This window comes from Macaca thibetana, chromosome 1 (genome assembly GCF_024542745.1).
Source record: "Macaca thibetana thibetana isolate TM-01 chromosome 1, ASM2454274v1, whole genome shotgun sequence".
NCBI classification, from domain to species: domain Eukaryota; kingdom Metazoa; phylum Chordata; class Mammalia; order Primates; family Cercopithecidae; genus Macaca; species Macaca thibetana.
In genome coordinates, this window is record NC_065578.1 from 206689414 (window position 1) to 206714765 (window position 25352).

Sequence of the window (25352 nt, forward strand, 5' to 3'; positions counted from 1 at the left end):
TGCCATGTTGGCCAGGCTGGTTTCAAACTCCTGACCTCAGGTGATCTGCCCGTCTTGGCCTCTCAAACTGCTGGGATTACAGGTGTGAGCCACCGCGCCTGGCCTAAAAACAGTATTTTTAAACAAAGAGACAGATACTCTTACATTATTTGAGAAAATCTCTTTGCTGGAAAAACATGGTTCATGGCCAGGAGCATCGGTTCATGTCTATAATCCCAGCACTCCTGGAGGCCAAGGCAGGAGAACTGCTTGAGCCCAGGAGTTTGAAACCAGCTTGGGCAACACAGTGAGCCCCATCTCTACAAAAGATAAAAAATTAGCCAGGTGTGGTGATGCACACCTATAGTCCCAACTATTCCAGAGGCTGAGGTGGGAGATCACTTGAGCCCAAGAAGTCGAGGCTGGAGAGCCATGGTCGCACCACTGCACTCCAGCCTGGGTGACAGAACGAGGTCCCCTCTCTCTCGGTTTTTTAAATCTGAAACATTCTGAAATACATGTTTCAGATTTAAAAAACCATGGAAATAGGTCCACACAAATCTCCCAAATTGCTTGTCATAAATGACTGCCACTGAAGATAAAACTATTTTCATGAACCTCCATGCATAAATCTTCATTTCTAATTTCACATCTGTTAAGTATAAATTTAGAGATCAAGCTGAAGACCCTAAAAATAAAAGAAAAATTGTCATAGAGCTGATGAAGATTTGTTGCAGTCCTTATTAGATTAGCCTCAGAACTGGAGGAGCAGCAAAAATAAAAATTATTGCGTATTTATCAATGAGACAGACTGATTATTGCTGAGAGAAGTAAAATACTGTTACGTTAACTCTAAGAAGATTAACTGCTTAATCTACTGAGGTACATTTGCTTTCTCCATGATGTTGGAGTGTATAGTGATCCATCCTACAGGTCTTCATCAAGATGTTAAGTTTTCTTCTTTTGAAAGTTCATAGCATACAAGTACTTGAGTTGTCAGAAATAGACGGCAACCTTCACAGTAACACAAGCATGTCTTGTTGAACTAGGTCCCATTTTCCTTCCTATATTATTAAAAACTTGAATGCCTCAATTTAAATTCTTTCCTAACTTTCCCTTCTGGCTATCTATTTAAAAACTAAATTACTAGAGATTCTTTCTACCTTCTAAAATCAAAATACTTCTGGAATTCTCTTTCTTTTAGTCTATCTTTTCTTAACAAAACAAAGTTGTATCTTAATTGTAAAACAGTTTCATGAATGACTCAATTCTTCTATCTAGTAAGCCTTTTTTGTTTAATGAGCCAATTAATAGAAAATAAGCCTTGGCTGGGCACAGTGGCTCAGGCCTGTAGTGGCAGCACTTTGGGAGGCCGAGGCAGGCGAATCACCTGAGGTCAGGAGTTTGAGACCAGCTTGACCAACATGGAGAAACTCCATCTCTACTAAAAATATAAAAATTAGCTGCGTGTGGTGGCGCATGCATGCCTGTAATCTCAGCTACTCAGGAGGCTGAGGCAGGAGAATCGCTTGAACCCAGGAGGCAGAGGCTGCAGTGAGCCAAGATCCAGCCATTGCACTCCAGCCTGGGCATTAAGAGTGAAACTCAGTGGAAAGAAAGAAGGAAGGAAGGAAAGAAGGGAGGGAGGGAGGGAGGGAGGGAGGGAGAAAGGAAGGAGGGAGGGAGGGACAGTAGGAAGGAAGGAGGGAGGGAGGGAAGGAAGGAAGGAGGGAGGGAGGGAGGGAGGGAAGGAGGCAAGGAAGTCTTGATTATATATAGTGAAAGTTGGAGAACACCTAAATTCTATCCATTTCTCACAGAATTTCAAATACTTCATAAAGGCCATGAGGAAAAACTGCCTCTACACGTAAACTAGCAAAACAATTAGAAAAACTAAAAAGAGAGGTAAAAGGTGTTGTGACTCTATCTCGTGGGCATTACGTTGTAATTATTCGTTTTTGCTAATCCAAGTATTTCTTTCTAAATTTTTTCTCAAGAGATGGGGTCTCATTCTGGCACTCAGGCTGGAGTACAGTGGCATGATCATAGTTCACTGCAGCCTCGAATTCCTGGGTTCAAGCGATCCTCCCACCTCAGTAGCTGGGACTACAGGCATGCAACACCACACCCAGCTTTTTTCTTCCTAATTTTAAACTAACATATTCTACATTTACATTTATGTCCTAGGCAGAAGTAGAACTCCCTCTACATTTATATTCAGTAAGATAATTTAGTAAGATCAAAATGACTTGAAGTCAAAAATTGGACAAAATATTCTTTTGGTAGCTATATCTGAGATCTCAAGTACCTTCTTTGGAATATATTAATAGCCAGGCCTTCAGGTGAGGAAAATCAAGTACTAGAAAGGCAGCATAAGAACCAACAGCTGACACCTATAATCCCAGCACTTTGGGAGGCCGAGGTGGATCACCTGAGGTCAGGAGTTCAAGAAAAGCCTGGACAACATGGCAAAACCCTGCCTCTACTAAAAATACAAAAATTAGCCAAGCACAATGGCAGGCACCTACAATCCTAGCTACTCAGGAGGCTGCAGCACAATAATCGCTTGAGCCCGGGAGGTGGAAGTTGCAGTGAGCAGAGATCATGCCACTACACTCCAGCCTGGGCAACAGAGCTAGACTCAAAAACCAAAAACAAAAACAAAACACACAAAAAAAGGACCAAGAGGTGAAAGGATAAATTGTGCAGTGTGTTAAAAGTGGTATCTGGAAAAACTTATGTTTCTGGATAACTATCACATCTAAGCTCTGACGACACATATTCTTAAAATCTAAAACTGTATCCTGATTAGAAATAATAAAGAATGAGCCCAAAACAAAACTTCTGAACATTTCGTCATGACTTAACTTGCTATTTGCTATTTTCTTCCAAGCATCAGAATGGATCAGACTGGTACTTTTCTCAAAATAAGAAAGGTAATCAGATTAGATCATGAGCTTCCTCTTATACAACAGGACAACAAAAAATTTAAGAAACAGAATTTCGTATAGTATAATTTATTAAAAACACATGCATGTAAGAATACTATATATTTTCTATGAGTACATTTATATGTATGTGAAAGTAGAATGAAAAGTTAGTAAGGACAGCCTCAAAACTCTCAGAAGTGATTTTCTTCAGGGAAAAGGCATTGTGGGAAGTGATTAAAGAGAATCAAAATTTAATTTGCAACACTCAAACACAGAATTTGAGATGATGCCTTCCTAATAACTTCCCAAATCACAGAATATAATTTAAGCATAAAGCATGAGAACTGTATTCCTCCTTAAAGACACTAGGTACACCACGAAACCACAACTTAAAACTTCTATGGTTAATCTTTCCAGGTATTTAACTGTCTTACAAGCTACATTTCAAATATACTATCAGATATTCTAAAACAAATTAAATTATTCTTAAAAGAAAACTGAACGAACAGATCCCAAAACTAGCTTGCCAATTTTGGATAAAATAAAAATACAAAATTTCTTTGGAAAGTCAAAGAAAATTTATCTAAGAAAAATGCTTAAGTCACTGAACACGACTTAAAATCAAATTTCAGTCTTGCCTATCAGTTCCCTAGGGTAGGAGCAGTCAAAAAGTGCATTCTATTTTAGTGAAGCAGGCCTGCTTACATGTTCAACCATATTTTTTCAAAGATACTAATAAATTTCTGAGACTTCTGAATAAGGTTGTAATGCAATAGCTGTTAATAAGGAGATAAGGCTTTCTTTAAATAGCTAATGTTTCCTAGGATTTTAAATCCCTGACTACAGAAGGAAAGAAATGACTTAAGAATACAAAAAAGAGGTTACTGTGGCAATGTAGTTTAAAATGCAAGACAGCAAGCAGCCTGATAATTGGTTTGCAGATGTCCAGAAGTTCTGATCATTTCATCAATGTTTTGTCTACTAATCTACATGTAGTACATAAAAATCAAGTGTGTAGACCTCAGTTTTCTAGACACTAGGGATATCTTCCAAGTACTGAAAACATTAATTGTAAGTCACTAAGTGAGGTATTTACATGCTAAAAACTTATGTATTTTTTATAAGGTACTATGACCTCGATTAGAATACTAATAAATCTGTAATCCGTCACTTAAGTTTTTAAATAGAAAAGTATTTTATAATACTTTTATAAATTTTTAGGTAATAATCACTAGCTAAAACTCAAGTTACCTCACATTCCATCCGCAGTAATGCACCAAGTAAAGGACCTCTCCACCTTCGACATCAGAATCTTTAATACTAGCTTCATACATTTTTTGATTTTTCCCTCGTCCATACCGCACTTGGACTTTCATGCCTGGTGGATAGCATTCAAACTCCTCTTCCTCATTGTTGTCATCATCTTCTTCATCCTCTTCTTCTTCTTCCTCCTCCTCCTCCTCCTCTTCTGCTTCTTCATCATCTTCTTCTTCTTCTTTATTCGTTTCATCTCTTGAAAGGTTTAAAAAATTGCAGAGTTAATAAAAGACACTTCATAAGTTTTTCAGTTCCAAACCACATATATTGATAAAAGTTGTGGCTGTGATTGTTCCAGGAAAAGCAGGTTCCACGTGTATGAAATTCTCAGAGTTTCATTTTACTATTAAAAACTAAAACTGTAAGACAACCAAGGTTACAGAAAGACACATTCAGAGAAAATGAAGATTCAAAAATAAGTGCAGTAAAAGAAAATTTCCAAGTCAGAACAACAGAATTTGTGCCGAACAGCAAGAAGCAAGTATGGTCAACTCTAACAATGTTTTCATGTTTTATTAATAAAAGTGTTTTACATCTCAATTGACAAAAAAAATCATTATACTTCATTGCCATTTTACAACTAAAAGTTATTTTTTTCATTCAAATATTTCCAGCCTCAAGATGTTCATTTTTTTAGAGGCAGAGTGTTGCTCTGTCACCCAAGCTGGAGGTCTCAGGATGTTTGAAACAATAATTTTCACTAGCAGATGGCAGTCTTAATAACTTTAAAACATTCTCCATCCGAATTTTCAAATGCTATAATAACTGAAATACTGTTTTACTTTAAACAGAAATATTCTAAAAATGTACTACCAATATCTTATCAGGTTTGTTCTTTCCTTTAAACTTCAACACAACTTCTACTCTCATTACCACAGATTTATTAACATCATCTACAAATCTTCTCAACTTTGATGTTCCAAAGAAATAGACAGATGAAAGGCCAATTACAAGTACATGAAACTAAAAGTCAAACTATTCTAGAAAGAGTATTACATTCTTTTTTTTTTTTTTTTTTTGATGGAGTCTCACTCCTGTCACCCAGGTTAGAGCGCAATGGCGCGATCTCAGCTCACTGCATCCTCCGCCTCCCAGGTTCAAGCGATTCTCCTGCCTCAGCCTCCCAAGTAGCTGGGATTATAGGCACCCATTACCACGCTCAGCTAATTTTTTGTATATTTAGTAGAGACAGGGTTTCACCATGTTGGTCAGGCTGGTCTCAAACTCCTGACCTCAGGTGATCCGCCCACCTCGGCCTCCCAAAGTGCTGGGATTATAGCCGTGAGCCACCACACCTGGCCTTACATCCATTTTTATCTTCTTAGTACCATGTATTTTCTAAAACTGAGCATTCATATCCTTTCTGTGCTGACCACCAATCTGTATTCAATAAGGTGGAGAAAATCTTCAATTATAAATCTTTCCAAACACTAGATTTATTTTTTTTTTAATTTCAATATGAAATCCAAGGCTACATTTAGTCTGGTTTTATTTGCTGTCCTGTATGTCTGTACTTAAAGACTCCATCACTTTAGGGTTGACAAATGACTAAACATCGTAAGGCAGAACAACCAGATAGTTTAGTATTTAAGCTTTAAAAATTAATGATACTATGTAAAATACATAGATATATTAAAATAAACACTATATTCTATATTAAGACTAATGATTATATATATACATATATTACACCACACACACACATATATGTTTTCTATACATATATATACACACACACATATATATATATTTTTCCCCCTTGGAGACACGGTCTCGCTGTGTCACCCAGGTTGGAGTGCAGTGGCCTGATCACGGCTCACTGTGGTCTTGACTTCCTGTTCTCAAATGATCCTCCCACCTCAGCATCCCAAGTAGCTTGGACTATAGGCACATACCACCACACCCAGATAATTTTTTATTTTTGTAGAGACGGGGTGTCCCTATGTCATTTAGGCTGGTCTTGAACTCCTGTGCTCAAGCAATCTTCACACCTCGGCCTTCCAAAGTGCTGGGATTATAGGTGTGAGCCACTGTGCCTGCCTGATGAATATAATATTTATATTTTAAAAAAACTTCCTCCACTGAAAATTTCAGTTTTATATTCCTATATGCAACCTTTTTAGGGATAATATACTTTATCATTCCTAATTATGTAATTACATAGGCAACAAAAATAATATATAAATAGTGATATAAGCAGTACTATAATGCTTTTTTATTCTCCTTTTCCTTTTGTATAGTGGGGCAGGAGCGTTGGGGGGATGTTTAATAGACCTGTGGAAGTAAGTCCACGTTCACAAAAGTATCAAATGTATCAATTCTGTCTGAACCATGACACAAATTCCTCAAAAATTCTCAAGACTTATTCCTATTTTAAAGACTCAGTTACAGTTAAATACGTATTTAAAAAACTAAAACCTTCATGAAACCAGCTACAATCTGAGATATACATATATACAATACATATATATGTACATATATATATACATATATATGTACATATATACACACACACACACACACACACATATATATATATATTTTTGGAGACAGTCTCTCGCTCTGTTGCCCAGGCTAGAGAACAGTGGCATGATCTCAGCTCACTGCAACCTCCACCTCCCAGGTTCAACCAATTCTCCTGCTTCAGCTTTCCAAGTAGCTGGGACTACATGCTACCATGCTCAGCTGATTTTTTGTATTTTTAGTAGAGATGAGGTTTCGCCGTGTTGGCCAGGCTGGTCTCGAACTCCTGACCTCAGGTGATATGCCTGCCTGGGCCTCCCAAAGTGCTGGGATTACAGGCATGAGCCACCACACCCAGCCTGAGATTAAAATATTAGCAATGCTATTGAAAATACCTTAATATTTCTATTATGAAAAAGTAATTTTATTAAGGCTAAAATATCTAAAAAATTAACAGAAATGGCATTATCAATGATAAATCATTATGAGGAATTTTATTTTTATAGCAAACTAAATCTTTTTTTTGAAAGAATACTTGCCTAAGTCATAAGACTCTATTTTTGCATACTGGGGAAAAGAAGCATATTTTATCATGGCCACAATAAAAGAGATTTATCATGCACCTCAGAATCAACATACAAAAGTGAGATATAGAATCAAAATTCTAAGTTTTTTGAAATGACGACAAACTCTAAGCTGTATGTTACATCATAGAATACACTGAGTTGATGAGTACAAACAATTCTAAATGCCAACAGCAAGCACAATCATACTTTAAGTGGTAGCCCAGGCAAATTTTCATTCAATCTAAAACAGAAACCCAACACTCTTGTATTAATGAAATCAAACAATCAAAAATTAAAAATACACATTTAATATCACCCTCAGACACAAACTAAATGAAATTCACTTTAATAATACACTGAAGTATAAAGAAAAAAACAACATAATTACTGGCAATCAACCGAAGAAAACTATTCTCCTCTCTAAGACTTCAGTGGCAAATTCAAGACTAATGTGCTAAACCAGATGGAACACAGAATGCCAAGAAAGAGAGCCTCTGAAAGTATAAAATGCAACCAACATACAGGTTAAAAAAATTAAGTTGATGCATACATTACATACATGCACACACACACACACACACACAAACACACGCATTTAAGCTAGTCATATTTTAGAGAAGAATATCTTGGGAAACGAAATGTATCAGCAAGGATTTTCATCTGAATTCAAAAAGAAACATCAAATCTTCCCAACTTGATGTTACACTCTTTACAATGAAACAAAATTTTTTAAAAAGATAGTGTATTAAGTAACTGCTATGGTCAAGGCACTGAACTAGACATTTTACATATATCAACTTCTTCAATCTCCTATATCTGGACAATGGAAGAAGGACAATGAACATTCTTGGTAATAGCCTATTACTTAGAGAAAGTTTATATGCCAGAAAAATACCTATATATTAATTATCACTGTAAAATTTTCCCCTGCAACTATCTAATAAAACTCAAAAATCAATTATAGTAAGCCCCTCTTATCTGCAGGGGATACAATCCAAGATCCCCAGTGGATGCCTGAAACCGTGGATAGTATCAAAACATATGTTTTTTCCTATACATACATACCTCTGATAAAGTTTAATTTATTAATTAGGCACAGCATGAGATAAGCAATGACTAATAACATAAAGCAATTATAAAATGCTATAATAACAGTTATGTGAATATGTTCTTGTCTCACTCTCTCAAAATACTTTATTGCACTGTACTCACCTGTTTTCAGACCACAGTTGACCACAGGTAACTGAAACTGTGGAAAAGCAGGGAGTACTGTATAAACAGTCCCAACTGCAATGCTTCTAAAAAATATCTACCAAACTTGGGCAGTCACATTAGGAAAATTTTAGTTTGAGGTATGCATATACTAATAAATATCTGTAGTACATAAAAATCCATATAATTATAGAGTTAAAGGGGTTACTAAAAACCTACAAAATCGTTTATTCTATAAAATAAGCAGAAGCACCAACTTAAAAAATTAAGTAACAAAGAAAAATACAGATTTATCACAGTGCCTTGCAAACAGCAGATGTTCCAGAAACATCTGTAGATTTAAAAATCCGATTTTTTGGTAAAAAGCTGAATCTTTATTAAGATTCTTATCAAAATGATCTCCTTTAAACATACACTTCTACACACAGAAATATAACAAAGTATAATCAACAAATATTTAGGATTTTTTTCTTCCATGTTTGCCTGTATGGTGCCACCGATATTTCAGAACTCTGATCGATCAAAAGATTTTAGGCAAAAAGCTGAAATCTGTACCAAATTTCTTAATACCTGAAATAGTCTCCAACAGCAGTAAGGCATACTTCAAATATATATTTTTATACACAAAAATACAACAAAGTATAATAAACACTTTTTACTATATTCATATAAGCCCCATTTTTCATTTTCCCCTTCCCTATTCGTCTGCATACTGTGGCCAAATGTCAGTACGCTAAATGGGTTTTTTGGTTTTTTTTGAGAAAGAGTCTCGCTCCGTCCCCCAGGCTGGAGTGCAGTGGTACGATCTCAGCTCACTGCAACCTCTGCCTCCCGGGTTCAAGAGATTCTCCTGCCTCACCCTCCCGAGTAGCTGGGATTATGGGCACATGCCACCACTCCTGACTTTTTAGTATTTTTAGAAGAGACAGGGTTTCACCATGTTGGCCAGGCTGGTCTTGAAATCCTGACATCAAGTGATCTGCCCGCCTTGGCCTCCCAAAGTGCTGGGATTACAGGCATGAATCATTGCAGCTGGCCTGCTAAATGATTTTTTTTTTAAAGTTCATTGTACTTATTTAAATGAGACACTAACAGAGATATTTATATTTTTTAAGCCTCAGAAAAAAGATTCAATGCCAAAGATTATCTATAAAATCCAGGGTCCACTAGTAGTGCATAAATTACACTGTCAAATAATTCATCATTCCAAAGTGACTAAAACAAACAAATGCTACTATCACATAAGATAGAACATACAATTTTTGGCCTTTTAAACCCTTAGTATTTTTCCACTCTTGCTTTTGCTTAAGAAATAAATACAACTCTCAGAATCTACAGCCAACATACAATCTATAAAACACGGACACAGCCTGAAGTTTATATTATCAAGTAATTCAGCAGACCTAAAAAGTACTTTGCTCTAGCTAAAAATTTTATCAATTTCCATGATGAGAGCAAGAAGAATGGATCAAAAGTATGATCTTTCTCTACAAATTTCTATCGGTAGGGTCTCTGAAAGAAGTGAATGCTATTTAATTAATAAATGCCAATCACTCTATTATTTAATATTTTGTCAATTAATTTAGATTCATACATATACACACACAAACAGAAAATGATACGAATCCATCAAGCTGAAATGCATCGTAACCAAAAACAATTTTCTTACCCAGATTTTGCTTTTTCTTCCTCAGCTTCTACCTTTATGTTGAGGGATTCATCTACCCTAGTTGTGTCATCATCTTTGTCGTCCACATTTTCATTTTCTTCTGGTTTTTTAATGTTAACTTCTTTTTCCTGATCAGAATGTGTAGGTATAGGTTCTAATAAATTCTTTTTACTTCCCTAGAAAAAGATCAAAGGAAAGAAACCAACAAAAGTAAAAAAAGTAAAAATTTTCAACCTACATCCATGGTTTATCTCTTAGCAACAGGAGGTATCAACCAATTCTAATATTAAAAGTTATAAATTACTTTTAAGAAACTCCTGCTATTTTAAAGCACTAGACAAAAATAGCTAACAGCTATTTTGAAGTTATTATGATAAAAATTATACAAAAGTAGCACTTAATGAAGAAAATAAATAATAAAAAGTAATATTATATAATATATTGATTTTGGAACTTTACAGAGGATATGGAAAATATACCAAAGAAAGCAAAGGACAATTAACAATATCTGATTTACCAGAGAGGGCTTAATATTTTCTTTTCTTTCAATTTCATCCTCAATAGGCTTTTCTTCTTTCGGTATTATATTCCTCTCCTCCTCCATCTTTATTTCTTTGATCTCTGTTTCATTTTCCTCCTTAACTTTTACTTCTTTTACATTTTCACACTCCTTACATTGCTTGTTAACAACTTTCTCTGGCAATGCCATCTGAAATTCAATGTTGGCTGATCTACAGTACTCCTCAAAACCATATAAGTATCTGGAAACATGAAGAGAAATTACATTTGGTGAAAACATTTCAAAATGTAACTATGGAGTTACTTTTAATGTGTATTCATTTCTTTTGTCTAAACTCTCAGATATTGGGCCATGTTAACATTCTAATTTATTCTAGTTGTTTCTAATCTTTTCAATGCAAACAAAAAATTTTGTCAAAAAATTCATTTAAAAAACTGTGCTCAGAGTCATAACAATAACAGCTATTAATAGTATCAATAACAGCATCTATTTGTTGAACATTTCTTATGTGTGAGGCTGGACCCCCTAGTAAATCTCATGTAGTCACTACAGTAATCTTGGGGCATGCAGCAGCATCTTTTTTTTTTTTTTTTTTTTTTTTGGAGACAGAGTCTCACTCTGTTGCTCAGGCTGAAGTGCAGTGGCACGATCTCAGCTCACTGCAACCTCCACCTCCTGGGTTCAGGCAATTCTCCTGCCTCAGCCTCCTGAGTATCTGGGACTACAGGCGTGAACCGCTATGCCAGGGTATTTTTTGTATTTTTAGTGGAGACAAGGTTTTGTCATGCTGGCCAGGCTGGTCTTGAACTCCTGACCTCAAGTGATCTGCCCGCCTCAGCTTTCCAAAGTACTGGAATTACAGGTGTGAGCCACCGTGCCTAGTCAAGCATTCCATTTTACAAACGAGGAAACTGAGGCTTAGCAGAACAAATAACTGGCCCAAGGGCATAAACAGCTAACAATTGGCAGAACTAGCATTCAAATGTGGATTTACTTGACTTTAGAATATTAGCTTTTTAACCTCTATGAAGTACTTGACAAATGTACTTAGCCACAAAAACTTTCTTTACAGAATTTCTCATAGATCTACTATTCACAAAATACACTTTAGAAAATGCTATCACAGAATGACTACTCTAGTAAAATTTTCTGATTTCTTTAAAGAAACAATTAGCCTCAGTTAAAAGGTAAATTTCATCCTGCTTTCTAGGTAAAAATACTGAAGATAATCATATCAATTATACTTACTTTTTATAAGCACATTTAACATTGTATCCTGCAGCTGAATTTAAGACAGGGATTCCAAGATCTTGGTAGACTTGTTTCCAAACAGCTCCACTTTCAATCTAATGGACAAAGTGAAACAAAAACTCTTAAAAGGTGTTAATGTAATAACATTTTGATAGATACAGTATATTTTTATATTTATTGGTTCTAGTCTCAAAAGAATTTTTAGAAACTTGATAAATTCTAAATTTGGTTTAAAAATAAAGGTTTTAGTACTCTAACAAATATCACAAAATTATAAATGTTGAAATATTAGGCCATTTGACATTCTGTTTTTTTCTTTTTGAAGACAGGATCTCATTCTATTGCCTAGGCTAAAGTGCAACAACATTGGCACAAACACAGCTCACTGCAGCCCTGAACTTCTGGGCTCAAGGGATCTTCCTGCTTCAGCAACCCAAGTAGCTGGGACTAGGCGCACACCACCACATCTGGCTAATTTTAAAATGTTTTTTTGTAGAGATGGAGTCTCACCATGTTGCCCAGGCGGGTCTCAAACTCCTGGGCTCCAGCAATCCTCTGGCCTTAGCCTCCCAAAGTGCTGAGATTACAGGCATGAGTCACCATAACTGGTCCCATTTGACTTTTAAATAAACCCAGTTATGGGAAATGGAAAAATATTCAGGCTCTTTAATAAAATTTTTAACAAAGAAACGGAGACAAACATTTTCAAAGGTTTTATTATTTCCCATAAAATATACAGGCTAATAAATGAAAGCAGTTCTACAAAAATTTGTAAAGTATTTTATTCCATAGAATATTCACAATTGGATACTTTTTTATTTTTTTATTTTTTGAGACGGAGTCTCGCTCTGTTTCCCAGGCTGGAATGCAGTAGCGCGATCTCGGCTCGCTGCAAGCTCTGCCTCCCAGGTTCACACCATTCTCCTGCCTCAGCTTCACGAGTAGCTGAGACTACAGGCACCCACCACCACGCCTGGCTAATTTTTTGTATTTTCAGTAGAGACGGGGTTTCACCGTGTTAGCCAGGATGGTCTCGATCTCCTGACCTCGTGATCCGCCCGCCTCGGCCTCCCAAAGTGCTGGGATTACAGGCGTGAGCCACCGCGCCCAGCCTGGGTAAGTATTGTACATCATGTCAACCTTAAAATAATTTCTTCAGATCAGTTCAACAAACATTTCCTGCCGTAATCCCTGTATATTATTAAAGGGATTAAGAATATAAACAATATTAAGACAGATCCTTGCTCTTAAGGAACACACTGTCTAGTGAAAAAGAGACACAGGAATATAAACAATATTAAGACAGATCCTTGCTCTTAAGGAACACACTGTCTAGTGAAAAAGAGACACAGGAAGGATTTCCACCAATATGACTCTGCTGTGATTCCGATTTAAAAAAGGAGGTTTACGAAAGTTTGACCAATTTAACAGTTATCAGAAAGCTCACATGAAAGAAATCTTTTTTTTTTTTTTTTTTTTTGAGACAGTCTCATTCTGTCACCCAGGCTGGAGTGCAGTGCAGCGGTGCAATCTTGGCTCACTGCAATCTCTGCCTCCTGTGTTCAAGTGATTCTCGTGCCTTAGCCTGCCACGTAGCTGGGATTACAAGTGTGCATCACCACGACTGGCTGATTTTTGTATTTTTTGTAGAGATGGGGTTTTGCTATGTTGGCCAGGCTGTTCTCGAACTCCTGGCCTAAAGGGATCTACCCGCCTCGGCCTCCCAAAGTGTTGGGGTTGCAGGCATGAGCCACCATGCCTGACCTAAAAAATCTTTAAAATTTAAATTTTGTCTGAGAAGGCTAGCTGTACTTTCCAGTTTATTTTCTTCTTAGGATTTTACTGAAAAACTTTTTTTTGTTGTTTAGAAAAACAATTTCAGAGATAGCAGATACCTGAGAAAACATGTTACATGAAAAAGATGTTTTTTCAGTTTGACTACAGTACTCACATTATCAAATCCTCCAAGTTTGTGTACAAGTCTGAATAACTTAAAAAGATTCAAATTTCGATATCCAAGTACAGGTCGTTTGTTAATAGGTGTACCTGTTACAGAACACACAAACTATATTAGATCCACACTACATTTTTAATTTAAAATTTCAAAAGATTCAAATAATACCACTGAGTATTTATAGTATTTTTTATATATATATATATGAGAAATTATCTTGTTAATCAAAGACATGATGTCTACACATAAACAAGCCCATGGCCACTTTAAATTTTTTCACATAACCAGATTTTTGAAATCTTTTATTTTCATTCTCTCATACTTTCTTCCCTCTGCTGAGCAAGTAAATAAATACTAGACAACTGCTTCCCAATGAGAGTTGCTTTTATGGCATTTTCTTTGTATTCTACCAACTTACTACTACTCTAAATAATGATTCTATAGTAAAGCTACATGTTTGTTTGTTTGTTTCATTCTAACACAAGAAAATGCAAGGCAAGGATGCTAAATCGAACAAACCATGAGAAAGTGGTAGAGAAGATAACAAGGTAGGGGTACAATGCCTCATATGGCCATTTCTGCAAAATATATGACTGGCTTAATCATATTTTTTCACTCTTCTCTAGTATTAGATTTCATTCATTTTCTTTGCCTTTTCATTTATCTTATACAAGAGCCTATCAAACAGCATACTTCTTAGGCCAACCCTCCATTCATGTAAAGAAATAATACAAGAATCAAAGACATTTTATATTGAAAAATGAAGAGATACTTATATTGTGTTAGGCATTATCATTTATGAAAACAAAAGATGACAAACAGCCAGTTTCTACTCATCAGCATTACAATCAGGGATTTAAAAAACATTCAATTCCCAGAGTATTGTGGTGTTTCTAAACACTAATTATTCATTTTGCCCTTCCCTTCCAGCTAGAAAGTCTCTCCTTACTCCCTTACAAGCATCTTCCCAGAAAATAAGTAGACTCTGACCAAGAAGATAAACTCGAGAACCACAGTGTTGAGGTTACGGAAGGATTAGTTCATTACCCTAAGTTATTCTTCTTCCTTCAATCCTTGCATGGCCTTAGCAGCTTTTGGCAGATTAAATAAGCTGAGCCAAGGCTCACTCTGAGATTGTCACACTTTCTTCTCTGTTTCTGGCCTAATTCCCATTTTGCTACTGTTCTTTAGGGTCCCATGGATAGGTAAGGGGATTGGCAGGATAGGGTAATAAGCGCATTTATGTGTCCACAGCCACAATATATGTCAAAAAGCTATCAAATTCCTCATTCTACTTGTTACGTGACAGGTGCTATGCTAGGTGTTGGTGATATCAGAGCCAAAAAGACAGCCATAATTACTGATGACATAAAGTTCAGTAAACAAAATTCTATTCTTATTTTTAGGATACTAATTATATGTCCAAAACTTACCACGTTAAGGATAAATAAAAAATACTCACCTCTGTCCTCCATAAATTTGTACAACTGCTGAAGAAAGTTCTCCCTTTCTTCTGGAAATGGTTCTATTTCTTCCTAATTTTAATCACAGAAGAATATTATTTTCTACAATTAAGCATTTTAATAAAACAAGCAGACTTCTTACCAACAGCAAAGACTAGAGTTCGTTAAAATACTTCAAAGGCTTTTTACCTAATCAAAATTATTCTTTTAACACTAAGCTGTTCAAAACCAGATAAGTCTAGACATTTTATGTTTTATAGAGGAATATGTCTTAAAAAGTATCTCAATAGTTAGAATCCCCACAGTAAAAACTCCCAAATGAGAAAAGGGACTCGCAAGATTGTTCGTGTTTGTTTGTTTTTAACCATATCAGAGATCTATTTTTCAAATCAGGGTCACAGGTTCAAGAATACCTACTCTCAACTTATGCAAAACTGGGTCAGGGTTAAACACCAAAACTAACTCTATTATTGCTCCTCAAGGAACTATAAAAGTATGGGTCCCATTAGCTGTAAGTGCAAGTATCCTTCATTTTATGCAGCCCCACTGTATATACTTCAAGCTTACATAATCAGTAAAGTGGGGAACAAACTTGATCTACAATACCTGAAGATTCAGACTTAGAGAAATCTTCAAGTAATAAAATAGTTCCCTGATTTATCAATTACAAGGGAGGGACTAGCTTCTTGCTGCTGTGGCCAAGGGCTGTGGCAGCAGGAAGCTGGTCCTGAAGTAACCTGCAAGGAGCAGGGTAGTAGGTAAGACTGAGGAACTCATCAATTCAATGACTTTCATCCATTCAACAAACACTTGAGCACCTGTAAGTGTAGGCATTATGCTAGGTGCTAAATCAAATAAAAGAAAAATAAGCTATGGAGCCTGCCATTACAGAACATGATTAGGAGTAACTGCAGAGAAAATGATTCCAAACATACAGCTAGGCTTTACAGTTACTCTGGCTTAAATATACATATTTGTAATAGTAAAAGTTAGGATATTCAACTGGTAATCTAAATAAATCAAAATATAACATTTTTAAATTTGGAAAATCATGTGCCTAATGCCACTGCTTTAGCGAGATTGTCTTTTTACTTTAAAAGCCAGTACATGAAAGAAAGGTATTTTTTTTTAAAGCCCATGTTGATAAACTATTAGGTTTAAATAAATAATAAAAATAAATGACAACCATTAATTTGCTAATGATGAATCTGTATTTCTCAATTTAAACACACTCCATACATTCAGGTTTTGGTAAGGAGATCAAATTCAAATCTAAAGACACCTATTTTCTAGATGTTATCTTAAATGTTCCCATGGTATAATATTTAACTTTAATAAACAGCCCAATTTATTTCTATTCCAAAAACGTTTAAGGTAAGCTTTTAACTCAAGAAAATGTTTACACTATACTGCAGATTTGCTTTTACAAAAACACTTGTGAAAACACTAAGCACCAAAAGGTTTGGTAGCTATTTATCATTTGTTATATTTTACACACTATGACAGACACTCTTAAGTATGAATACAAATAAGACAGCATTCCTAACTTTAAGGAACTTACAAATTTGTGGGGGAGAAAAAACAGACAACAAATATAAAACAAAAATATGTATAAGGAACAGTAGTAGGGTTTTTTGTTCGTTTGGTTGGTTTTTGAGACAAAGTCTTGCTCTGTCGCCCAGGCTGGAGTGCAGTGGTGTGATCTTGGCTCACTGCAACCTCCGATTCCTGGGTTCAAGCAATTCTGCTGCCTCAGCCTCCCGAGTAGCTGGGATAACAGGTACCTGCCACCACGCCCAGCTAATTTTTTATTTTTTATTTTTTAGACGGAGTCTTGCTCTGTCACCCAGGCTGGAGTGCAGTGGCGTGATCGCCGCTCACTGCAAGCTCCACCTCCCGGGTTCACACCATTCTCCTGCCTCAGTCCCCTGAGTAGCTGGGAGAACAGGCATCCACCACCATGCCCAGCTAATTTTTTTGTATTTTTAGTAAAAGACAGGGTTTCACCGTGTTAGCCAGGATGGTCTCGATCTCCTGACCTCAGGTGATCTGCCCACCTTGGTCTACCAAAGTGCTGGGATTACAGGCATGAGCCACCACACCCGGCCACACCCAGCTCATTTTTGTATTTTTAGTGGAGATGGGGTTTCACCATGTTGGCCAGACTGGTCTCAAACTCCTGACTTCAGGTGATCTGCTCGCGTCAGCTTCCCAAAGTGCTGGGATTACAGGCGTGAGCCACCATGCCCAGCCAGGAGCAGTAGTAGTTTAGACTAGCAAATGAAGTGATGTTTTCCTGAGGTGACAGAGGTGATGGTTCACAGGTTTCTCTTTACAGAGATGGCACCTAAGTAGGGTTCTGAAAACTGAACAGGAATATGCCATGCTGACTAAGGAAGGAGGGGAAGGAAAAGGTGGTGCCTACAGAGGTACTAGTGTATGCAAAAGTGAGGAGCAGCAATATATGTAATTTCACATTGCTATAGCATAAAGTTCAATAAAGGGCATAGAAAGAGAAATGATGAGAAAAAATTGAGGCAGGAATTAGACTATAAAGGAGATTCTATATGAAAGCTTAACTTTTACAGTGACAAAAAGCTACTCAGGAGGTTTTTAGCAGCAAGGGAATGATTGCTCATTTTAGCAATTTAAATAGAAAGCAGTCAGGGAGAAGACTGAAGCAGGGAAATTTCTACATTACACACTGTCATTACAGATCACTATACCCTAAAATATAACCTCCAAAACAATCTCATTTCATTAACAGTTTACTACAGTTAAAAGGCAGAATTTCTTTTTTTTTTTTTTTTTTTGAGACAAAGTCTCGCTCTGTCGCCCAAACTGGAGCGCAGTGGCCGGATCTCAGTTCACTGCAAGCTCCACCTTTCGGGTTTATGCCATTCTCCTGCCTCAGCCTCCCGAGTAGCTGGGACTACAGGCGCCCGCCACCTCGCCCGGCTAGTTTTTTTTTTGTATTTTTTAGTAGAGACGGGGTTTCACCAGGTTAGCCAGGATGGTCTCAATCTCCTCACCTTGTGATCCGCCCGTCTCGGCCTCCCAAAGTGCTGGGATTACAGGCTTGAGCCACAGCGCCCAGCCAAAAGGCAGAATTTCATAACTTATCTAAAATACTACATACTGACAAATAAATTTACTAAACACATTAAATACATTTCATTTCATGGTCAAATATAGTAGCCTTCACTATCTGCACCACTCATTAACTTTTATGAAGCTGTTCAGCAAACCATTAAAGAGTACCTTGTCACTGCCAGACCTACAGCACCAGTTACAATAAAATCCAAAATTTGAGCTCTTTGATCCACATACAACCAGATGTCTTATTTATGATCTCATTAGAACTATCTACCCATTTGTCTTAGATAAAATGATTCAAGATTCTCTGAATCAAAGAGATATTGATCTTTACTTTTCTGCTTTTTCTTCTTTTTTTTTTTTTGAGACAGGGTCTCACACTGTCACCTGGGCGGGAGTGCAATGGCGCGATCTCGGCTCCCTGCAACCTCCACCTCCCGGGTTCAAGCAGTTCTACTGCCTCAGCCTCCCGACTAGCTGGGATTACAGGTGTCCACCACCACACCTGGCTAATTATTTTGTATTTTTAGTAGACACGGGGTTTCACCATGTTGCTAAGCTGGCCTTGAACTCCTGATCTCGTGATCTGCCCATCTCGGCCTCACAAAGTGCTAGGATTACTCATCCCACCATGAGCCACAGCGCCCCGCCTGATTTTTCTTTTAAATATTAAATGAAAGATGTATTTTATAGTTTTTTGGGTAAATCAATAAAATATGGAGGTGTAAACATTTTTTTTTTTTTTTTTTTTTTGAGACAGAGTCTTGCTCTGTCGCCCAGGCTGGGGTGCAGTGGCCGGATCTCAGCTCACTGCAAGCTCCGCCTCCCGGGTTTAGACCATTCTCCTGCCTCAGCCTCCCGAGTAGCTGGGACTACAGGCGCCCGCCACCTCGCCCGGCTAGTTTTTGTATTTTTTAGTAGAGACGGGGTTTCACCGTGTTAGCCAGGATGGTCTCGATCTCCTGACCTCGTGATCTGCCCGTCTCGGCCTCCCAAAGTGCTGGGATTACAGGCTTGAGCCACCGCGCCCGGCCGATGTAAACATTTCATGAGGTGACAGCTGTCTACATGGTAATAAAAAGCATTTTAAAGTATTAGGTAAGTAGGTTTGTTTTTTTTTTTTAAAATAAGACAGGTTCTCGCTCTGTCACCCAGGATGTAGGGCAATGGTCAATTCACGGCTCATTGCAACCTCCACCTCCAAGGCTCAGACCATCCTCCCAACACAGCCTCCTCAGTAGCTGGGGCTACAGGAGTGCGCTGACATGCCCTGCTAATTATTTTTATTTTTGTTGAGATGGGGTTTTACCATGTTGCCCAGTCTGGTCTCGAACTCCTGAGTTCAAGCGAGCCGCCTGCTTTGGCCTCCCAAAGTGCTGGGATTATGGTTGTGAGGCACTGTGCCTGGCCAAGGTGGATACTTTTTTTTTTTTTTTTGAGATGGAGTCTCACTCTGTCACCCAGGCTGGAGTGCAGTGGCGCGATCTCGGCTCACTGCAAGCTCTGCCTCCCGAGTTTATGCCATTCTCCTGCCTCAGCCTTCCGAGTAGCTGGGACTACAGGCGCTCGCCACCATGCCCGTATAATTTTTTGTATTTTTAGTAGAGACGGGGTTTCACCATGTTAGCCAGGATGGTCTCGATCTCCTGACCTCGTGATCCACCTGCCTTGGCCTCCCAAAGTGCTGGGATTACAGGTGTGAGCCACCGCACCTGGCCTGGTAGATACTTTCTTAATCATCTCATAAACCAAAAGCATGGGAAGACTAAGACACCTTTTTGAGGTTATTAGGATAATCAGACTTAATATTTTTAATTTCACAAGGTCATACATCTAAAGTAACCAAGTAAACTACCTGATTATGAGTATCACAAATACAAGATTATGAAATATTTCTCATACTAAAAATACTTATCTGATTAATGACTTAATACCAAATCCTAACCCACAAGAGAAACCCAACTGTTATTTATAATTTTAAAAGGTATCACAGCTGTTTTCACTTACCTCTTCTTCACTGCTATTATCCTCCTTTTCTTTTTCATCATCTTCCTCCTCCTCTTCTTCCTCTGCTTCACTGCTAGAGCTATCTTCTTTCAATTCAGTCTTCCAGTTAGCAGGAATAGTTCTACTTTTGTGAAATTCAAGTGCCTGTTCAAAGGCTGGAAACAGACCATAAGCTATGTGAACTGAAGAAATTAAGACAACTGTTTTCTCAAAAAGTATTAAACACAATAAAGAAACAAAAACTACTGTGCCAATACCACCATTTATTGTTTGCTATGTACCAGAAACTGTGTTAAGTGCTTTTAAATGTAGCAATATATTTAATCCTATCCATCCTATGCATTAGGTAGTCATTTTATAGATGGCAAAACTGCCACCATTGGAAGATTACTTAAGTTCAAATAAATTAAAGAAGAGCAGTTTTATTCTTTTAAACAAAGATTAAGCTTCACTAGTAAAAACCTTTAATACAGGAAATCATGTAATATCTTATGCAATACACAATTATCAAACAGTATTAATACCAGGCACAGAGCCATTAAAATAAATATACAATACCTGAAAATTGACCACACATGATTTTTACATTTTCAGTTAAACTTCAATTAAAACTATGGTAAGAATTACCTTCAACTAAAATTAGCTAGACATGATTATTCTCATTTTACAATATATGGGAATAAATTATATACCAAAAAATCTTGATGATTTTAACCAATCTACATAGCATATTACTGAATTCAAGGAATAAAGACAAAGAGAAGACAACTATTTACAGTGCCAAAAACCAAGTGACAGATGCAATTACCAAATACTCCTCAAATAAAACTACTGGAGCCTTGTGGTTAAGGATGTACATTCATTAGTGAGAAATACCAAACCAAAATTACTTTGATTCCTCAGCCAGGCGTGATGGCTCATGCCTGTAATCCCAAAGGCGGGCGGACTGCCTGAGCTCAGGAGTTCAAGCCTGGTGAAACTCTGTCTCTACTAAACACACAAAAATTAGGTGGGCATAGTGGTGGGCGCCTATAGTCCCAGCTACTTGGGAGACTGAAGCAGGACAATCTCTTGAACCCAGGAGGTAGAGGTTGCACCAAGCTGAGATTGTACCACTGCACTGCAGCCTGGGCGACAGAACAAGACTCTGTCTCAAAAAAAAAAAAAAACAACCAAAGTTACTTTGATTCCTTTCTTCTACCATTCCCAGAAACCAGTATTTTATTTACCAGGCAAAAACCAGATTATAGCAATAGCTGACTACATAGTTCTCTCCCATTATTCTAGATTATTATGCCTGACTATAAGCTAAAAAAAAAAAAGGAAAAAAAAGGAAACTTATGGCTGGGTATAGCGGCTCATGCCTGTAATTCTAACACTTTGGGAGGCCAAGGCGGGTGGACTGCCTGAGCTCAGGAGTTCGAAACCAGCCTGGGCAACACGGTGAAACCCCATCTCTATTAAAATAACAAAAAATTAGCCGAGCATGACGGCATGTGCCTTAGTCCCAGTTACTCAGGAGGCTGAGGCAACAGAATTGCTTGAACCTGGGAGGCAGAGGTTGCAGTGAGCCGAGATTGCGCCACACTCCAGCCTGGGCGACAGAGCAAGACTCTGTCTCCAGAAAAAAAAAAAAAAGGAAATTTATAACACAGAAGACACATGGGTTTATAAAAATAAAGGTCACAAGGAACCAAATATAACCATAAGAACGTAATTTTAAAAAAAAATTTTAAAGAGCAAAAAAAAATTTAATCTTCAAAAACACTTTAGCAGTTTTTACAGTACTTGTAATTTATTCCAAGATTATCCTTACCTTGTTTTAATACAGCATCAGGCTTTGGTGCAGTGTCACTAGTAATTTCATGGACATCTTTTCTTGGAACTGAAGTACTATATATTATTTTTCATTACAAAAGAAGAAAAAAACCCAAAATATGACTAAGATTAATTAAGAATCCAGATGATTACATATCACAGAAAGATACTGAAAATATGAGAATGTTGACATTTACAATAAAAGTGATTGCACACAGAGTAGCAAGTCAAAAATAACATAAAAGACAGGATGTTAAAATATGTAATCATCTACAGAAGGATCCTACCATAAGAGATACTTTATAAACACCAATGTGTTCCCAAATACCAGAGTCCCCTGCCTAAATGCAACACTGAAAATTATTTTGATTTTTTTTTGTTGTTGTTGTTTTGGTTTTTTTTTGAGACAGGGTCTCACTCTGTCATCCAGACTAGAGTGCAGTGGCACAATCTTGGCTCACCACAATCTCTACTTCCACCTCCCAGGCTCAAGCGGATTCTCCTGCCTCAGCCTCCCGAGTAGCTGGGATTACAGGCACATGCCACTACCACCCGACTAATTTTTGTATTTTTAGTAAAGACGGGGTTTCACCACGTTGGACAGGTTGGTCTTGAACTCCTGACCTCAACTGATACACCCACCTTGGCCTCCCAAAGTGCTGGGATGATAGGCATGAGCCACCATGCCCAGCCAAAAATGATTTATGGCAATATAATGATAAAATATTTGGGGCCAGGCATGGTGATTCATGCCTGTAATCCCAACACTTTGGGAGGTCAAGGTGGGAGGACTGCTTCATGCCAAAGTTCAAGACCAGGATGGGTAACATAGTGAGACCCAGTCTCCACAGACAAACTAAAAAAGTAAGAAAAGAATTAGCCAGGAGTGGTGGCATGTGCCTGTAGTCCCAGCTACTCAGGAGGCTGAGGCAGGGAGCTGAGCTGAAAACCCAGTGCAGGGTTACAGTAAGCTATGATCGTGCCACTGCACTCTAGAGTAGGCAACAGAGCAAGATCCCATCTCTTAAAAAAAAGGTTGAGCTGGGTGCAGTGGTTCACACCTGTAAACCCAGCACTTTGCGAAACCGAGGCGGGTGGATCACATGGGGTCAGGAGTTCAAAATACAAAATTACAAAATTAGCTGGGCATGGTGGTGCATGCCTGTAGTCCCACCTACTCGAGAAGTTGAGGTACGAGAATCGCTTGAACGAGGCAGAGGTTGCAGTGAGCTGAGATTGCGCCATTGCACTCCAGCCTGGGCAACAAGAGTGAAACTCCGTTATCAAAAAAAGTAAATAAAATAAAATAAATAAATAAAGGTTGGACACAGTGGCTCACAACTGTAATCCCAACACTTTGGGGGGCCAAAGTGGGCAGATCACTTGAGCTCAGGAGTTCAAGAACAGCCTAGGCAATATGGCAAAAAAAACCTACAAAAATTTGCCGAGCATGGTGGCACACACCTGTAGTTCTAGCTACTTGGGAGGTTGCCAGAATACTACAGTTGCAGTTGCCATACTGTACATCAGATCCTGTACATTTCATTCATCTTACAAATAAAAGTTTGTGTCCTTTTACTAACGTTTTCCCATTTTCCCTACCCCCCAATAATTTAATATCAAGTCAGTATTCAATTTCAGTGCTCAAATTCCTCCGATTATCTCAATTTTGTTAAAGTGGGTTCTACATATTGTTTTTTGTTGTTGTTTTTTTGAGATGGAGTCTTGTTCTTGTCGCCCAGGCCAGAACACAGTGGCATTATTTCTGCTCACTGCACCCTCCATCTCCCAGGTTCAAGTGATTTTCCTGCCTCAGACTCCTGAGTAGCTGGGATTACAGGTGCCCACCACCATGCCTGGCTAATTTTGTATTTTTAGTAGAGACAGAGTTTCGCCATGTTGGCCAGGCTGGTCTGGAACTCCTGACCTCATGATCCGCCTGCTCAGGCCTCCCAAAGTGCTGGGATTACAGGCATGAGCCACCGTGCCCAGCCTACATACTGTTTTTGAAGCTAACTTTTCAGACTGGGTGCAGAGGCTCACGGCTGTAATCTCAGCACTTTGGGAGGCCAGGACATGTGGATCGCTTGAGCTGAGGAGTTCGAGACCAGCCTAGCCAACATGGTGAAACCCTATCGCTACAGAAAAATACAAAAATAGCCAGGTGTAGTCCCAGCTACTCAAGAGAAGTTGAGGTGAAGGATCACCTGAGCCCAAAGGGTCATGGCTGCAGTGAGCCGTGATCATGTCACTGCACTCCAGCCTGGGTGAAAGAGTGAGACCCTCACCAAAAAAAAAATAATAAATAAAATTAATTAATTAAAGATAAAAATACCTTTCCTGAACTTGAAAATTCAAACACCAAATCTTAAAACATAACGACCTTTTCAAGGTATTTACACCCAATATAATTCTGTATAAAATATCTGGCTTCTCTAGTCATATAATTCTTAAAGAAAAATAAATCATTTTTTTAACCCTTACCATCCATATACAAGTAACCCATTTTAATCCTCAGACTACTGAAAAAGTTGAATATTATCTAACAGGTATCACTACAACCATTAGACATAACTAGTAGAAGAATCAGAAATTCCTAATTAGACCATCAAGAACAAACCCTAAGGAAATAATGTCAAAAAATACATCAATAGGCCGGGCGCGATGGCTCACGCCTATAATCCCAGCACTTTGGGAGGCTGAGGTGGGCAGATCATGAGGTCAGGAGTTCGAGACCAGCCTGGACAACACAGTGAAACCCCATCTCTACTAAAAATATAAAAATTAGCCAGGTGTGGTGGCATGCGCCTGTAGTCCCAGTTACTCAGGAGGCTGAGGCAGGAGAATCGCTTGAACCCAGGAGGCGGAGGTTGCAGTGAGTGGAAATTGCACCACTGCACTCCAGCCTAGGTGTCAGAGTGAGACTCCGTCTCAAAAAAACAAAACAAAACAAAAAAATCAATAAAGTAATAAATATGCTAGATATCGCAAATTTGCCTCAAATAACCAGCGATTATGTGGACAAATGTTGACAAATTAGACAGTACTGAGTGTCTAGTTTGGAAAAGATTACCAAAATGAGCAAGGAAAAACATACTACAAGACAA

The 25352-nt window shown here is 37.9% G+C and overlaps 2 protein-coding genes across 7 annotated transcripts in view; both read right to left on the reverse strand.

The window, feature by feature from the left end:
- Positions 1–25352, reverse strand: part of RBM34 (RNA binding motif protein 34) — a 254736-nt gene that overhangs the window by 75126 nt on the left and 154258 nt on the right. The window lies entirely within an intron of this gene.
- The window catches only part of ARID4B (AT-rich interaction domain 4B), a 165465-nt gene that overhangs the window by 44543 nt on the left and 95570 nt on the right, over positions 1–25352 (reverse strand). For 4 of the 6 annotated variants that reach the window (XM_050769738.1, XM_050769769.1, XM_050769760.1 and 1 more), the window contains exons 10-17: positions 22244–22320; positions 20428–20582; positions 15324–15396; positions 13859–13953; positions 11905–12002; positions 10654–10897; positions 10137–10312; positions 4161–4421 (exon numbers count right to left, since the gene is read on the reverse strand). In XM_050769738.1, the coding sequence (XP_050625695.1) occupies positions 4161–4421; positions 10137–10312; positions 10654–10897; positions 11905–12002; positions 13859–13953; positions 15324–15396; positions 20428–20582; positions 22244–22320 (1179 nt within the window). The remainder of the gene's footprint in view (positions 1–4160; positions 4422–10136; positions 10313–10653; positions 10898–11904; positions 12003–13858; positions 13954–15323; positions 15397–20427; positions 20583–22243; positions 22321–25352) is intronic. The other 2 variants (XM_050769744.1, XM_050769750.1) reach the window with 2 other exon arrangements.